Source organism: Trachemys scripta, chromosome 4 (genome assembly GCF_013100865.1).
Source record: "Trachemys scripta elegans isolate TJP31775 chromosome 4, CAS_Tse_1.0, whole genome shotgun sequence".
Taxonomy (NCBI): Eukaryota; Metazoa; Chordata; order Testudines; family Emydidae; genus Trachemys; species Trachemys scripta.
In genome coordinates, this window is record NC_048301.1 from 81,851,556 (window position 1) to 81,870,840 (window position 19,285).

Sequence of the window (19,285 nt, forward strand, 5' to 3'; positions counted from 1 at the left end):
TTTTTTAAAAGGCAATGTATTTAAGAGTGGGGTCGGCATACTTAAAGGGGCAATGTGCATCTCTCTCTCGCTCTGTCCCACACACAGGGTTTGTCTCTCTGTCTGCCATGCTGTCTCCTCTCCCCTTCCTCCATTCGTGCTGCCTTGTAGAGTGTGAGACTACATTAACAACAATGTGTTAACCCTTGAGGGCTCAGCCGAATGCTAGTTCATCATTTAGGAGTAAGGCATTCCGCAGGAAATATGCCACCCTCTAAGTTCACCACCTCAACCAAGCTTCACAATCATCATTTCTGTATATAGTATTAAATTGTTTTTTTAAACGTGTGTGTGTGTGTGTGTGTGTGTATGTATGTATATGTGTGTGTATATATATATACACACACATATACATACACACACACACACACACATTTATATATATAAATTTGTTTTGGGGTTTTTTTTTTGGTCTGGTGAAAAAAATTTCCCTGGAACCTAACCCCCCCACACACACACATTTACATTAATTCTTATGGGGAAATTGGATTTGCTTAACATTGTTTTGCTTAAAGTCCCATTTTTCAGGAACATAACTACAACGTTAAGCGAGGATTTACTGTATCTGAGAGTTGCCACCTGCTTGATATTGTGTCTGGGCAAGTTAATACAGTACTGTGTTGGTTGTAATCTAGAGTTGGACTCTTGCTACAAACATTGTTGCAATGATACAAAGACTGCTTGATGGTAATGGCTAGGGAGGGACTAGTTTTTTGTTTTTGTTTTTGTTTTTCTGAATTGATAACCAAATCAATACATGCTAATTTTTGCCTGGTAAGATCACCCATCAACTGCAGTAATTTACCAAACTGAACCAATGAGGCAATGTCACTGGTGTATTTGAGGTTTCCAAGTAAAATGGTGTTCAGCTCAATGCCACCATCAACTGCCTCTTCAAGCTTATCAATAAGTCAGTCAGTGCTCATACTGAGCAACAATGATGATGACACAACCTTGCTGAACTCCTGTGGAAATAGGAAAATGTGCTGGATATCTACCATTAATTCAAACACCGCTTTCTGCTCCAGTAGAGAGTGCTCTTCTATTAATAACACTATCTTCCCAGGGATGCCGAGTCACCTGATCAGATCCCACAAGTTTGCTTGATGCGCTGAACCAAAGGCCTGATGAAAGCCTATTTTAAAAGTGCTATGCGCAGCTTATTAAATTCAGCCATCTTCTCAGAAAAGCTGTGTCAAGGTAAAAATCTGGTCAATAGTGGAACGGCCCAGTTCTAAAGCTGCACTGACTAGACTGGCCTTTGCTTCCATGATAATATCTTGAATCAGTGATGCACTTTTCAAAAAGATTTTCCCCTGAGACTGCCAACAACACAATGCATTTATAGTTGCTACATTTGACCTTCTGGCCCATTTTGAACAGAGACAGAATAATGCCCTTCCGGTCATCAGATTTGATATTCATGCGCCAGATGGTCTAGCAGAGCCTATGCAACTATGGGAAAAATAGTAGTCATTGTCTTTATCAATTTGGGGGTATCATTACAAATTTCTGGTGCCTTCCCAGACTTCAACTTATGGATGGCAAACCGAGCAACAGGAGATCTGAAGGAGGGTGGCTCTATTGGAATTCACACTTATACTAGAGTGGGAAGAGGGACAGTAGGCACCAGACAATTGAGAAATATCTAAAAATGACCTTCCCATTGATGCTAGCGATCTTGCAGGCTGGTTAATGACACCATCCCAATTCTTCACTGGGCAAAATGGTGCCACCTTCCTCCACAGTCAGTGCAAAGTTGAATGGAGGCTGCTGAAATTTGCCTGACAGCTGCCTGTTCTAACCTGGCTACCTGTGTTGACCCCCAGAATTCTTTCTTTCTTGCTTAGTGACTAGACAACATTCCAATGTTGAACTCATTCAGCTGTTCCTTTTGCGCTTGACAAATGTGCTCAAACTGGTGTGATCAATGGTTGATATTTGAAGGGCTGAGGGTTCAGTACCAAGTTGGCAGTGATCAGCACTGAGGTCTTGAAATAATGCCACTCCTCATCAGATGACAGAGGAAGTGAAACAGCAGTCTCTGTTTCTTCAGTGGCTTCGAGAAGTTCAGATTGGAAAGCCATTTGATAGTTCATTTCTAATAAGAGTTTCAGCCCATTAGCTGGCTGTCATTGAAGTCAAAGGTGCACTTTTTGTCAGCCAGACCCACAAGTCAGTGTCAAGTTCTGCAAATCTACAAAATCATACATCAATGACTCGTGTCTGCCAACTGGTCTTGACAACAACATAACAGGCCTAGTGAAACCAACTTGACTATACCAAGTCTGCTTGTGAATTTTCAGGTAAGGGAAGAGCGAGCCCATGATCACCATGTCATTGATAGTTGCAAATTCCAGCAATAACTACCCCTTGTTCTTTTGCTCAGTTTCCCCACTGTACTTAACCACTTTGGCAATTCTTTCCTACCTGTACATTAAAGTTGCCCAGGGTCATCATGTCTTATCTTCTTGGGCTTTCATTAAAGACTACCTGCAGTTGCTGGTAAAACCTTCTTCAGCTTCATTGTTAGCTGTGGTATTGGTGGTGCCATACACAGTGATGATGGTAAGATATCCACAGCCAGTACAGAATCAGACATTGCTGAGTTGCTCATTACTCACCTGCCAACTCTCCAGTGCCTACTGGACAATAAGCAAAAGTACAATAGCCAGCTTTTACTGGAGCAACCCATGGTGGCAATATGAGGGAAAAAAAATAGAGAGCCCTCAACTTTGTTTTCACTGCTTCTTTGCCAGCATACTTCAGATAATGTGCAGGTATTGAAGCTCAGGCTCGTCAGCTGTTTAACAAGGACAACTTTAGCCATTTCAGACAATGTTTGTATGTTCCAGGCACCAAATTTACATGTGCCACCAACATGTAGGGTACCAGGGTGGCCTTGTCACAAGGTTTCATTGATCATATTTTGCCTCAGTGGCCAGCACAAACTCTTAGCCATTTCGACTTCAAGGACAATTGCCCAAATTGTCGCAGATGGTTGGCTTCAATAGATGTGACTGTACCAACTCCAGGGTGTTGTTTTTAAGGTATCACAATTCTGGTAATTTATTCTTGTGACAAAGATTTGATTAACTCTTCCTCTGTCTGTCCTCCTAAACTGGATTACATAAATCTTAGTTTGTGGCATAGATGACTACAAGCATGAAAGAGATACAAATTTACTTTATTTACACTTTGTCTCTATGGAAAGCAGTGTAATTCATATGTTAGACTTTGAGTGACATAAAGATGAATGAGACTGAGTCCAAGTTTCTCTTTAGTAAACTTTGTAGTGAGAGAGCTGTCCTGCAGTATTTTAAAAGATTAATTAGTGAAAATATGTAGTCTTTAAAGACAGGATCACTTCTTACCACTATGGTTAATCTTATTTTCCTTGTAAATGTACTAATTATAAGGCTGGAAACAATAGTGCAACCTCCCCTGTTCACCAGCGTTCATCAAATGTTTTTTTTAAAAGCTGTTAATGTTTCTTTGTTCTATTTAGTAATTTATAGTAAAATGCAAGTCCTTTATTTTTTTCCAGAGTGTGACAAATATCCAAAATCTTCAGCTAACTCCTCTTGGCTCCTCTACTAGTCCAAAAGTTTGATGGATATTCCTATATGGAAGAAGAGGAAGCATTCCTTGGACATCTTATTGTAGTACTTAATCTTTGTACAGTGTTTAGAAGCTGTGGTGACTAGCAGTGATATATTCTAACAGGGTAGTGGCAATATTAAACGTTTTTGGGGCAAGAGGGCTGGAAGATGGGCATGTTGTTATAGGTAAAGCAGTAAGCAGCAATCTGAAAGCATTCTGCTCTTTCTCACTACTACCTTACTTGTCCCTAACATAGTCAGCCGCAGAAGTAGCATGTATGTTCAGGAAACAGCTCAGCTACAGAAACACAAGTGGCTTCTCACAGAAAGAATACCTGTGGACACCCTTTCTATTCTAATCAACATAAGGCTTTTTGGTGAGTTTTTGGGGCATGGGAAAGGAAGTCATCAGGGAAGATGCAGTTTATATATTAAAAAAAAAGGGGGTGGGGAAACTGCAGTAAACCAAGAGATTGGAAAGGGGGAAGTAGTTGATGGTTGGTGTTGGTGTGTGTGTGTGTGTGTGTGTGTGTGTTTTTTAATAAAATGAGAAAAACTTTACTGAAAGAGTGTCTACTGAAAGAGTGCTAGCCAGGCCATCACACAAGGGGCACTGGTATGGGGGTGCATCACTCATAGACTTTAAGGTCAGAAGAGACCATCGTGATAATCTAGTTTGACCTCCTGCACATTGCAGGCCACAGAACCTCACCCACCCCTGAAACCTCTGGCTAGACCCCAAATCCCTGGCTGAGTTACTGAAGTCCTCAAATCATGGTTTAAAGGCTTCAAGTTACAGAGAATTCACCATTTGCACTAGTTTAAACCTGGAAATGACCTGTGCCTCATGCTGTAGAGGAAGGTGAACCCCCACCCCCAAGGTCTCTGCCAATCTGATCCAGGGGAAAGTTCCTTCCTGACCCCAGTTAGGTCAGGAAGCCAGTTAGGTTTTTTGCCCCCTGCTGCTTCCCTTGGAAGGCAGTTCCAGAATTTCACTCCTCTGAAACCTTAATGTAATTTTGAGACTAAACTTGTTGATGGCCAGTTTATAGCCATTTGTTCTTGTGTCCACATTGGTATTTAACTTAAATAACTCCTTTCCCTCCCTAGTCTTTATCCTTCTGATGTATTTATAGAGAGCAGTCATATCTCCTCTCAGCCCTCTTTTGGTTAGGCTAAACAAGCCAAGTTCTTTGAGTCTCCTCTCATAAGGTAAGTTTTCCATTCCTCAGATCATCCAAGTAGCCCTTCTCTGCACCTTTTCCAGTTGAATTCATCTTTTTTAAACATGGGAGACCATAATTGCACACAATATTCCAGATGAGGTCTCACCAGTGCCTTGTATAATTGTACTAACACTTACCTGTCTCTACTGGAAATACCTCACCTGATGTCTCCTAGGACTGCATTAGCTTCTTTCACAGCCACATCACATTGATGGCTCATAGTCATCCTGTAATCTCTCAATACACCCAGGTCTTTCTCCTCTGCTGTCACTTCCTATTGGTAAGTCCCCAGCTGATAGCAAAAACTTTTAGTCCCTAAATGAATTACTTTGCACTACTAAATTCTATCCCACTTCTATTACTCCAATTTACAAGGTCATTGGAAGTTGCAGGTTCTCTGCAAGCACCTGGCAGGATCAAACCCAATGGCTGGCTGTAGACATATCATCTCTGTCTCTTTCTAGCTTTATTTATCACTCTTTAAGTCTAGATGGCTGTCAGTGTGTTCCATGTTTTCTATATATTATTACAGTTGGTTTTGTTGGGATAGCTTTAGAATTCCAAGGCCAGGTTATAGTCGTATTATTTTCCATTACTTGGTTATTTTAAATATTTTGAGGTAAATTTGAGTTCCTAGAACTGACTTCACAAGCAAGCCCTGAGACTTTTTGGAGAGGGTTCACAAGAGGATTCTTTGTGAGACACCCCAAACTTAATTGACTGATTTTTACATAAAAACTGCATGTATATGGAGGGATGTTTAGGTCATCACCCAACCACCTATTTCAGAATCTGAACATAGACCATTGGTTTTGTTTTTTCAAGAGTATCACTAATCTGTGCAAGGAAAATGAGAGAAACTTTTTTAGATGAAAGCGGGTAGTCTCCTTTTGTTTCCATTTTGCAAATCTGTAATTTTTCACAATTTACAGGCATTGCAGAGACCAAAATTAATAAATCAATGACTTTTTTCCCTTCATCCCGTTCTTCTCCTACAGTCCAACTAGTGTACCATCAACTTGTTTTACTGGCTAGCACTCCTGTAAATGGTGGTAGAGATGTTTATTCTGGTATCTGAGGAAGATTTTCAGTCCAGTTTCCTGAACCTATCCTAATATTTTAATCCTGATAAAAGGTTGCATTTTCCTTCAGTGGAATTATGTCTTGAAAAGTAATATTTGCTACTGTCCATACAGAAAATTGATCACGGTTAAAGATCAGTAAGTTAGATTTTCTTAGTGCCACCTAAAAAGTCTTGCTCTTAACAACCAAAAGGATTTCTGCTATTCTATATAAAAGGAAGAGTTCAATATAAATTGTCTCTCCCTTTCTTCTTGCAAAAATGACAAACTGAAATGGTTTAGCAAGAGTAGACTTTTATTCTGTTGAAACCATGTGTGTTTGAAACATGGGGGGGAGACAAACCCTAGTCATGCTTTATATTTTAATAAAATTTGCTTCTGCTAGATTTTATTCTGTTTATGGCAATTGCCTTGCAAAAGCAAATAGTACTAGAAGAAATAAAAATACATAAAACAGCGATCTATATTCTGCAAAAAGAAAAAAACATGCTTCATAAAAACAAAAATAATAATTCAAAAACCTATCCAGTAGTTAAGGTCATGAGGGGAGTATACACATAAAGACTACATGGTAGAGAGGTTAAAGAGTAAATTGCAACCAGAGATGCTATTTCCCAAGCTTCCGTAGTTCTTGTGCCTATCGTATAATTATTTTACAAAATAACCAGAATTTAGTATCCGCATGTACATTTAAATAAGCATCAGCACAATCAGAGATCCCTGCATGGGAGGTACTGCAGAGAGACTACTAAAAGTTAGAAGATAAGTCTAACACAATGTCATGCTGGTTCTATTTGGATTGTAAGCATTTTGGGACAGGGACCATTTGTGTATCTTCCCATTTATTCTGTATAGTGCCAAATGCACTCTTGCCACTTGAAAATAATTAATAGCTGCTCAATGAATTATTCTATCTCTACATTTTGCTACAGTGAATTGCACAGCTGGATGATCAATGGCCAGGGAAATTCAAGCAATCAAATGTAGTCTCTTCATTAATCTTGACGTTCTTAATTACTAGAATCAGCCTCTCGTTCCTGAGTTCATTACAGTAAGGGAGATACCTATAAATAGTAAGTCAGATTGACCCATCCCAGCAGTGGCAGAACTTGTACTTCACTGGAATTTCATTGTATCTTGCAATAAAATATCTGTAGGAATTGCCTCAAATCTCAGGCATATCAGTGAGCTGCAATTTGGGATTCCTTGCATTACTCAAGCAGTATTAGAATTCAAATGTAGCTGCCAACATGGACTATTAAAAAGAATGGAAACTGGGAACCTACACTGAGAGCTACTCTAGAATGGATAAAAGCTAGCTTTTCTCTACCTTGGGAGAGATTAGATGTGTACAAAGCGGCCACTTGCATTTTTCTCTGTTGCTATGGACAAAAAAAACCTAACCTACTTTCCTCAGTGTCCCAGTCTGTAAGAATCCCTAATTTTTGTGTACCTCACAAAATGGTTCAGGTTTAAAACGAGTTACCTGCATGTAGAGGAGTATGTTTTATATAATAACTTTTTTCCTTCAGTAGTGTGGTAGTTTGTTTTGTTAAATCCCACAAACACCAACAGATTTAGAATTAGGACTTTGCTTTTTTTGCCAGATAATTATAGTTCAAAATTAGGGGCTGATGAACTGTTGTGGGGGAGTAAAGAGGCCTAGGTTAAACCTATCTGATAAACGGCCCATTTGGGGGGAAAATATGCTATATAAAACAATGGCCAGCACTCTATAGCAGAGTCTAATTACATTTCATCTTGTATATGACGTATGTCAGGTTTAACCAGTCCAGTGGTAAGGTAACTAATGCCCTGTACAACTAATAACCTATCAATTTTAGTACTATTAACCTGACAGCCATAATCTAATAGTGGGAAAAACTAACATTACCCTATGAACTCCTCTGTTAAATGTCTGTTCCTTAATTTCAGTTCAAAACAGGACAAACCTAAATTCACGTGTTTTTTACCTTCTGGAGTTTGGCGTATAGTCATCATCATAGCAGGGACCACTCAGTCTCATGCGGAGCCATATGGTCTACTCAAACAGCCTGTGGAAAATGTTCCTTTTATCTGTTGGAGACGAGCCCTCTGAATGGGCCTACAGCACCATGTGCATGTCTTACTCATCATTGGTAGTTAAGGCTTTATACCAGGGGTTCTCAAACTGGGGGTCAGGACCCCTCAGGGGATCATGAGATTATTACATAGGGGGTCACAAGTTGTCAGCCTCCACCCAAACCCCGCTTTACCTCCAGCATTTATAGTGGTGTTAAATATATTTAAAAAGTGTGTGTAATTTATTAGGGGGGGTCGCAGTCAATGGCTTGCTGTGTGAAAGGGGTCGCCAGTACAAAAGTTTGAGACCCACTGCTTTATATGAATACCCTGTAGCTAAGTATTCACACAACCTTCAGGATTGAGGGAGTGCTACCAAGGCGGCTTGATCCATGATAATTTGACTTAGTTACGGGATGGGCACCATTTAGTCTGCTAGACCCATGTAGACTGCAAACAGGCTTCCAGCATGTCTTGATCTGCATAAATTGAATACACCCTGCATAATATTAGATAAAAGAATCCCATGAGGACAAAATAAACAAAGGAAACTATATTGGAAACCATTTATGCTTAGACATTTTGTCGTCTTATGGGATGGAAAAAATGAGCTTGTTGCCTATTGATAGCTTCCGTTGCTTATTCTTCTACTGCTATTGGATTCCTGGCTCTGAAGCAGTGAAAACATCAATCAATTTATGCCTACTCTGTCCCACTCTTAACTTCTGTTCTGAGACACTAGTTGACAGCCATAAGGTCAAGGCAAGTCCCTCCTTCCTGCAGGGTAGAGGAGAGAATGGCCACTTATTCATTTTCTCAAATCTTTATTTGTTGCTTTTCTGTTGTTTGGGTATTCTTAAAATGTAACAGCATGATTTACATTATTGTAAGTAGCCATAATCCAGTGTCTTTAATATATATTATTACAGCAATCTGTAACCCATTAACCCCCTTTTTTTGCTCTCTGGCTGCAGAGGTATTAACAGGCTGCTTAGTCTTGAATGGTCTCTTTAGCATAAGTAGTTTACAAATATTCCAAACAACCTGTTCCACCTTGTATTTAGCTATGACACTCTGAGTACCTTTCCCAGAGCCAAAGTGTATCTCAGAAGTTTGTCTCTTTCACCAATAGAAGTTGGTCATAAAAGATATTAACTTCATCCACCTTGTCTCTCTAATATCCTGGGACCAGCACAGCGACACCAACACTGCAAAGAACATTACTGCTGGGGAAATTCAGCTGGTTGCTTTGGCACTGGAATATTGGTGGTGGGATCCAAAATGGAGAGAGGGTGGGTGCTAAATCTTGCATGTCACGTCTCATACTTACCTTCATTGTCATTTTTCTACCTGAAGTGCCTGAAAAATGCACTTCTGTAAAGTGAAGCTGAGCTATAAGAAACTGTCTTTAATATATGAATGCGCTAGAGTTTGGAAGATGTCCATTGGTGTTAGTTCTGGGTATTTTAGTGTCATGATGCAATCATACGTCTCTCTGTTCAGAGCTTTAAATATGCAGTTCCCACCATTTTTTCTTTATCAGAGTTCATCCCTCTCTTGGTTCTTTTTATAATAGTACCAAAACAGTTTGAATCTCTTGCAATAGTGAATGCGTCCCTCCCCACTGCAAAAGAAGCCTTAGTGACTGGATTCTATAGGTGAGCAGTAACAGCCAAATGTGCTGTTTCAAGGTTCCCTCAAGCATCTCCTTTTTGAAGTTGATCAGCATGTATGTAACAGAATTAAAATTCACTCCTAGCTTGTATTTACTTCCATCTTTACTAGTAGTGTAGTTTTAAGCCCTGCAGCACTGTTTTGTAGTACATTTTGTTTGTGGTTCATTATTTAACCTGTAACCTTGTCCTTATTTAGAAAACGCCATTTAATGAGCAGTAGTATCTGTGTTTCATAGCTGTGCTTAAAATTGTTTAATTCTTACCTTGTATTCACTTATTAACCTAATTCTAATTACCTTGTACTGATGAAAGAAAGGTGTGTGTGGGGGGGGGGGGGGAGTTCAGGCCCCTTAAATCTTTGTAGCTAGGCTTGCATATTTTAAAAAATATCCAAGCAAAGCCTGTTTTTATTTGCTTATTTTGCAAAACTGCATTTTCTTCATACAGTGTCTACTTTTTTCTTTGATAACGTGAGCTAGAATCTTAAAGCTACATTTTCTTTAAGTAAATACTGTCTGCATGGATTTCTTTTTACTATCTCCCTGTTTGTTTTATAGCATTTCTCTGCTTTGCAAGGAATATGAAATATTTTTAAAAAATTTGTTTTCATGATTGCACTTGCCTTGTTACTATTTCAGTTATGCAGATTCTTGATGCTGTGGAGATTTGTGCTTGATGACGCCAAGGCAGCTGCACGTTGTTAGCATTGTAGGTTGTCAGATGATCATGTGGGATTCTTGCAGCATGCAACATTCAATAGGATTGAAAAAGGGCTTTTGATGCAAGGCATAGCTTTCTGACTATATTTGTGCCTTTTTAGCTAGCTAATACAGAAAACAGATCTAATTTAAATTTTAAAATGCTGCCTCATTTTTCTTCTGGTTGGTTTCATTTTGGCTTCACTAGAAGATGCATCTGGTACATCCATGATTGAGGAGTTTATTAATGATATTGTCATTCAGCTCACTTACTTTCTTTTCTTTTAGAATCCTAGCTAACCCACAGATGACATGATCACACATTCGTTCAGTCATTCATATAGAACACAAACCACCATGCATGATTTCTTCCTCTTTCTCTCCTCTCTCTGCCTTTTCATTCCCTTTAAGTTGCATTGTCATGTTCTCTTTTACCATTAAGCTTTGTCTTTTGTCTTTCCCCACATTGTTTGCTATTATTTTTTTTCCATGCTTGGTTACTGCAATATTATTTGATTAACTGGCTGTGATGATGATGAACCTGCACACTGGAGGAGCAGCTACTACAGTGGTGATGAAGGGATGTAATAATGGTCGCTATCCTCGGAATTCTCTCTACAGTGACTGCATTATAGAAGAAAAGGCAGTGGTCCTGCAGAAAAAAGACAATGAAGGTTTTGGATTTGTGCTCAGAGGGGCAAAAGGTATGTATTTTTCTGTGTGTCTCTGTGTGCATGTGTAAAAATATATTTTTTATATATACATATATACACACACACACACCTCTAAATAAACGAATTATTCTTGGTGCACTTGGTTGCTAGACAACAGTGTTTGCTGTATGCTGTGCTACTCAGATGGATTTTAGTGGTTTCTGTTTGAGCAGTTTGGATTTTGTACAGAGCTGTCCCATTTATAATCTTCCTTGGGAAGAAAGTTTTAGTTTTATTTTTATTTCCAGGGCAATTGCAACATTTTGCCATGTATCTATTCTGTTATCTATCTAAGCCAAACTACAGGTGTCTTGCTTCAGATGAAAAAAAATTCTTACTTTATGTATTTCAAATGTCAGTCTATTAAAATTATGTCCATGAATAGCAAATAGAAAAGGCCAGTGAGGGTTTTGCTTAAAATAGGTGTGGACCTTGTGCAAGGTGACATTGGCACAATTTTAGTATGAAAATATGATCCTTTTTTATTTCTTCAGAAGCTGCACATATGTTGCATGGCCTGTAGTGTGTTCTAAAAAATGCTTTTCTTCATATGTTAAAATGTTAACCTTTTTCTTAGACTAAAATCTACTTTTAGAGGATTCTTAAGGGTAAAGCCTTACATTTAGTGCTCTGCTTTTTAACTTAAGCTTCAGTGACAGTAAATTTTACTCCTTTTATGTTTAAAAATATATTGATGGTATGTCCCATCTCTTGCTCCCCCTCAGTTTTTCTGTGGGTTCTCCCTTGCCCTGCCTGGCTCCAAGGTTTGCCCACATGTGGTCATGAAGGATATTCCACACCCTCCTTCTGGGGACACCATTTTTATCTTACCTCACTAAAATTATTAATACGATCTTTCTTTTTTTAATAGCAGTAAAAGCATTTATTCTGTCCTCCTGGTTAAATGCATGTGTGTGGGGATGTCCAGGAAAGACAATGTCTTTACCAGTTTGTTGATTAAATGGCACGAGTTGTCTATGCAGCAAACAGAGGTTTACACCCTCTGTGTAATCCCAAGTATTTCTCAGTCAGTCTCATGTTCTCTCACACACAAGTCCGAGTTCCTCAGGTGAAAGATCCAGTGCCCTTACTAATCCTAAATCTTTTCTGATACAGGGCTGCTACCAACTGCTGTGCCTTCTCTTACTGTAGAAATTGATATCTCTTCTGCTCATGTTTTGAGATGCAAATAAATATAAAGAATAACTTAGCTTGATTTTTACATTTTCATTTAATGTTGATAAGACTTTTCCTTACAGCTATAGATCATAAACCAATGTTAGTCAGCTCTTTCAGAGAATGAGATGGGCATTTTAACATATACTACATTTCCAAAAGGCCTTGACATTCACTATCAAAATTGAACTATTGTTACACATTTTTATTGCTTTATGTGGCAATAAAAGGGAATATACTTCTCAGAAATGGAGAACTGTAGAGTGCCAAGGCCAAGGGATTGCCTGTATCTAGATTATCTGTGAGGCAGAGGCCTAGTTTACTTTTAGCACTTAATATGTTTTTGGCCTTACATAATCATAATGATAGTCTTTTTTCAGTAAAATTATAGTTGCAAATATTGTGTTGTTTATTTGTAATATGACATTTATTTTCAAAGCTGATACACCTATTGAAGAATTCACCCCAACTCCAGCCTTTCCTGCTTTGCAGTACCTGGAATCTGTGGACGAAGGGGGAGTAGCATGGCAAGCTGGCTTGAGAACTGGAGACTTCCTGATTGAGGTAGGAAAACATGGAATTTGATTGTGTGTTCTGGTGGGGGAAATACCGTGTTTTATTTTGAAAAACTTACCTTGAAGTACTGTAAAATATGCTTATGATCAGTAGTGCGGAGGATGCTGTATTTTGGTTGCAACATTTTAGGGAAGTAGTAACTCAGATATTCAAATGTTTTGGGTGAAGCTTTTGGTTTTAGTTTGAAAATGTACTATGCGAGAAACTCTTGGTGGTTGATTCTACTTCTGATTTGGGGTAGCTGCATAGATTACTAATTCTATAACTTTAAAAAATATATTTTGAAGGATCACTAAAATTCAATAGCACAATATAAATTATGGGTGACAAAATATTCTAAATGAAAATTAATTTCTAGACAATAGAGATTTTATTGATGTCTGAATTAATTTTATACAAGAGGTAAACTACATTATGTCCTTTAATTGCATCCACAAAAAAGCCTCCGTGCCAGATTTTATACTTGATAGATATGGCCAGATAGTAGAGGATTGTTAAAGACCAGTAGGAAGAAGTACTGAGTGGTTTGTTTGGTTTTTTTGACTGATTTATTGCTGTGACACAGGCCATGATAGTTTGGAGGCTGCTTCCATAACAACTTTTGTTTCAAATAGAACATCACTTGTTATATTGTCAGTTGATGCTTTGTTTCCAGATATGTTTTGCAACATGAATCTACAAACTAAAAACAATACTGTTCACACAGTATATGCATATGTGTTAGTGTTCAGATTTTTCTTCTGATGTTTCATGTTTCTGTGCTGACTTATCTTTTTTCCCCCCTCTGAGGTGTATCTGTCTTTGTCAGACTTTTGAATTGGAATACAAAACAAATTCTGCATAGATGAAATGAAAGATATAGGGTTCTAGTCTGTCTTGAATATAAAGACAATTTTGTTTTGTAACTCCCATGATCATGTAATTAAAGTATATGCAAAAGAACTCCCTATGTATCCATGAAAGAATAGACTGAATAGATTTTTTTCAGGCTACACAACAAATGTGCATGCCCCTCTGAGCTTTGAGTACATTTTATAAACTGTATATTTACTTGAGGTATGTAACTACTATGATACCTAGTAGATCACTGACTTCTAATTTACAGTAGTAAGTACATATCAATTTATGTGCTTAAACATGCAAAGATACTTTAAAAATGGGAATTACTGGTATGATGGGTCTCTAGCTAGTTTGTTTTTAAGATTTTGTTCTGGTAGTGCTAGGCATTGGGAGGATAACCTGCTATTTAGAGTGCTTTTAAAAAAAAATCTGTAGAAGTGTCAGCACTAAATTTTCTGTCTTTAAGTGGTCAATTTTCACAGGGGCTATTCACAGGGAGCTTTGATCGTGAACAATGGCTAATTTCCTAAAAGGGAGATTCTGAAGAGGTATAACAACTGTAGGATAATTAATACTGTACAAAACTATAACTTGGTTTCTTAACAAGCTTCATAATGAGTTAAATCAACTTCTAGACCCCAGTTCAGTAAAATATGCATTAAAATACTGCCCTGAAGAGGGAGAGTGCCTTGATGAATCAGGGCCTTAATCCATACTTCAGTGCAGTGAAGTTGGTTTGTAGCCTGTTCTGACAGATGTAGTGATCTGAAAAGAATATATACTTCCTCTTCTGATACAGCACAAATAAAATTGATGGAAAATGCAAGAATGACTTTTTTCAGATTAAGAATGGGCAAGAGCTGGAGATTATAATATACACATTAATAAGCACTTGGGTATTCTAGATTTCACATAACTCTTACTAGCATTGATAACCCATCATATAGGGAATTTGTTTCCCATTTGACTTTTATAATTAGAGGAATACTGTGCAACTTGTCCTTTCAATTATTCATTCATTTTTGATATCTGTATGCATTATTACACTGTAGTACCTGCCCAAGTGGAAAAAATGAATAAGAATAGAGTAAATTACTAATGCAGGAGGGCACCAAATGATGTCTGGATAGTTTTCCATGACACTTACAGCAAAGTCATAGTTCCACAAGTAAACCACCTCAGTGATCAAGCTGACTTGATGAGTGTGATTATATTGAGCAATTGGATTTTTACAGCACTTATGCATTGATTAAATTGTATAAATATGTATAGACATGAAAAAAAATGCTTTTATGTATAATATATATTGGAGGATTGTAAATCAATATGTTTGCAAGAAAGAGTCAGAACAAGGTACTTCTCTGTTCACCCTCTCACTGACTTGCTGGGTGTCCAAGACCCTAACCCTAACCTCTTTGCCTTTGTTTCCCCTGTGTAAAATATGGGTCACACCACATCTGATTCATAGGAGGGTTTCAAGGTTTAATTTTCTTAATGTTTAGTGCTCTGAGATCCTTAGATGGAAGATGTTATGGAAACACAGAATGTAATATCTAGTGTAATTACACTGATGCTGATGCCATTAGGAAGCTATTTCCTTGTTCCCATGTCTGGCTTGTGTAATATTTAGCTATTTCCTTGTTCCCATGTCTGGCTTGTGTTCTCTTGATTCTATGGCTGTTACTCTCTTGTTGTTAATTTTGCTAAAATAGGAATTTTCCCTTACATCTGAAACAGCTGTATGGTTGTACACAGATACTGTAGAGTGACTAAAATTAACTTCTTATTTTATTGACTGATACTTAATCCAATAATTCTCGGATACCCTATTTATAGGCTTAATTTTGCTATTGGAAACTTTTGGGAAAATGTGTGACAATTGCTCTTTTAGTAACTTCATTTTCAAACAGAAATAGATCCTTTCATTTGTATAAGATATAGTTCTTTATAACTACATCTAGGGTATACCCTCTTATTTTATTTTATTTTTAATTTTATTTTATTTATTTTAAATGTAACCCCTGAACTCTTAATTAGGGTATAATTAAGAACTAGATTAACAATGCATAATTATATGGCCAGTTTTGCAAAGAAGTATAGATTTTAAGGTCAGTATGAACCACTGTGGTCCTCTAGTCTGACTTCCTGCTTAGTGCAGGCCATTAAACTTCCCCAAAACAATTCATAGTTGAACTAGTGTGCTTATGTGCACGTGTGTGAAATGTATCTGATAGTGCATCATAATTGTAGTGGCAATGTCATCATTAAACTAAAGTATACCTACTATAAAAATGAAACTGTCTGGAACGTTTTACTAATACAATTTTATTCGTTCCTCTTTAAGTGATGTGTTAAACCTCGCATTTGCAAGCAGATTGAAATCTTATCAGAGTACTGATTTGTTTTATAGTCTAACTGGAATTCCAAGTTGGTGACTGACAATCTAGTGTTTTGTTTTGTTATAAAAAAAAAATGAAATCAAAATTCAAGGTTTGATTGAAAGATTTAAAATTAAATGAATATTTCAGCGTGTAACTCTGAAGAAAAGAAAAAAACAACTCTGAATTGATATATCAGAAAGGAATCCATATTAGATTTGTGGAACAGTGGTTTCTAGACTGAGGATTCCTATTAAGATCTCTTTCTCCTTTTAATAATCTAGTTAGTACTTAAGAGTGACACATGAAGAGCAGTCTGTTGCATATTCTTGCCTTTTTCTTCAGTTGTTAATTGAATATTTATTTGGTATAAATTTGTAAATTAAGTATGGATGAAATGGAAGCAAATCATTTTATTTTTATTGTATATGGTTTTATTTAATACTTACATTAGATCAGAATATCCATTTTTTGAGTGTAGATACAAAGAGAAGAAATAAATCATTTTGGTCAAATTTTAAAAGCTGTATAATCAAAGAGCTGATTTTATATTCACAGGTTTAGCAATAGAAGTTTTTGTTTCTTTATGGTACTTTTTAGCTTTGGTGAGTAAGAACTGCATACAAGAATAAAGCGATATTAAACTGATTTGACTAGCAAGCTTTTACTGTTGAAACCTAGAGAGTGTAATTCATATCTTCATTTTCTGAAAAGTATAGTGAAGCTTCACTTTTAATATCTTTATTGGAATATCAGATTTGTGTAAATTAGGAAAAATAGTAATTTAAATATTGTGTGTGCATGCAGGTAGTACTTACTGCTGGGTGTACTTTAAGAATAGTTTATTTTTAAATTGAGCTGTTGTTTACAAACCCAATCCTGCAAAGGTACTAGTATGACTAGCTTTCTTCCACAGATATGGCTGAAATTCACCCTTGTGCAGGGGGCCCACACAGTGTCTTAAATCCCACTTAATCCTTATTTTGAGAATGTAAGTGGTGGGAAAGCCTTATGCCGTCCCTCTGCACTGAAAGGGATTTCATTCATGTGTGGGAGGAAGCATACTTGAAGGAGCGACTATTTGTAGGTTCAGACCCTATGTTCACATCCAAAAAACTGCAAAACATTTAGTTTTAAATTTTAAAGCAGCAGGGACCATTACAATCATCTACCTTGACATTCAATATAACATTTGGCCATCAAATTTCACCTATTTCAAGCCCCCATAACTTCTGGCTGACCTATGGCATAACTTAAAATATCCAGTCTTAATTTAGAGACTAGAGCCCATATCCTCAAAAGGAGTTAGGTCCCAAGTGTCCATGAAAATCAATAAGAGTCAGGCAGCTAAGTGACAGAGAATCCTTCACATCCCTAGGTAGGTTGTGCCAATGATTAATTACCTTCCTTGTTAAAATTTTGTCTAACATCTGCTTCCAGCCATTGGATCTTGTTATGACTTTGTTTGCTAAATTAAAGAGCCTTCTACTATCAGAGATCTTTGCCCATGTAGTACTTACAGATTGTGACCAAATCACTTCACCTTCTCTAGGATAAATAGAATCTGTAAGGCAGATTAGACCTTAAATCATTCTTAGATTTCTTTTTTCTGAACCCTTTTCAATTTGCCAATATCCTCTGAGGTGTGGACAAGAGAACTGGACGTAGTATTCCAGTAACAGTCTCTCTAATACTGTATTCTGTAGTAATAATTTCTCCCTACTCTTATTCCCTACTCCCTTTATTCTGTATTCCCCTGCAAATACATCCAAGGATCATGCGGCTTTCTTAGCCATCATGCTGCATTGAAAGATCATGTTCAGCTGGCTGTCCAGCATGACCCCTAAGTTCCTTTCAGTAACATTCCTCTCCAATATACAGTCCACCATTCTGTGAAAGTACACCTCTACCCCGATATAACTCAAATTCGGATATAACGCGGTAAAGTAGTGCTCTGGGGGGGCGGAGCAGTGCATTCCGGTGGATCAAAGCAAGTTCGATGTAACACGGTTTCACCTATAACACGGTAAGATTTTTTTGGCTCCCGAGAACAGCGTTATATCGAGGTAGAGGTGTACATTGCATTTTGCTGTATTAAACCATAGGTTGTTTAAGTGATCCAGATCATTGTATGGAATGAACCTATTCTTATAATTTATCTCTCCAACACTTCTGTGTCATCTGCCAGCTTTACTTGCATATCATTGATAAAGATCTTGCTTAGCATTGGGCGAAGAGCAGACCCCTGTGAGGGACCACTAAAAATACCCCATTGATGATCATTCCACATTTACAGTTGTTTTTTTAAATCTTATCAGCCAGTTTTTAGTCCATTTAATATGTGCTACATTGTTTAGATTTTTTTTAATAGTGCTTATTTTATGTTCAGAAAGTCATGTGTCACATGGCACTAAGAACAATGGCTTAGAGAAGTCTAACTATATTAATGCAGTTGCCTTAGTCAACCAAACTCTCTCATCAAAAAACAATGTCAAGTTTGTTTAACAAGACCTATTTTCCATAAAACTTTGTTGACTGGCATTAATTATGCTACAGCCTTCAATACTTTGATTGCATCCTGTATCGGCCCTTCCATCAATTTTGCCTGGGGTCACATCAAACTAATTGATAACTACCTGGGTCATGCCATTTACACAGTTTAAAAATTGGCACAATATTAGCTTCTTTCCATTCCTCCAGAACTTCCCCAGTACTCCAAGATTACTTAAATAATCAACCTTAGTGGCTCACAGAGCATCTTGGTCAACTTAAAAAAAAAAAAAAAAAAAAAAAAAATCTTGGGGGCAAGTTGTCTGGTACTTCAGATCTAAATATGTTTAACTTAGTCGTTGCTGTTTAACATCCTGCCTAGTTATTGTTGGAATAGCAAGTATTTTATTATGACCATAAGTAGCAACTACATCATCCAGCTTCTTTCCAAAATACAGAACAGAAATGTTTATACTATATAACACTACTGCCATTTCTGCATTATTATTGACATTTAGTTCATTGCTATCTAGTAATGGACCTATTCTATTTCTAGAATTGTTTCTGAGAGGGTATTTTTGTTTTTTATAAGTCCCTTCTTTTTGTCCTTAACCATGCTGGCCATAGAGTTGTTTGCATTTTTTTTTATCAATTGTCTGTATTTATTCTGGTTAATTTATAGTCATTGGTGTCAACTTCCCCTTTTTTCATTTGAGATGTATAATATT

The 19,285-nt window shown here is 37.3% G+C and overlaps 1 protein-coding gene across 4 annotated transcripts in view; it reads left to right on the forward strand.

Annotated features, from left to right (window-relative positions):
- Nucleotides 1-19,285, forward strand: part of SHANK2 (SH3 and multiple ankyrin repeat domains 2) — a 621,242-nt gene that overhangs the window by 411,015 nt on the left and 190,942 nt on the right. For all 4 annotated transcript variants that reach the window (XM_034769724.1, XM_034769725.1, XM_034769726.1 and 1 more), the window contains 2 exons: nt 11,006-11,088; nt 12,713-12,837. In XM_034769724.1, coding sequence (XP_034625615.1) covers nt 11,006-11,088; nt 12,713-12,837 — 208 coding nt within the window. The remainder of the gene's footprint in view (nt 1-11,005; nt 11,089-12,712; nt 12,838-19,285) is intronic.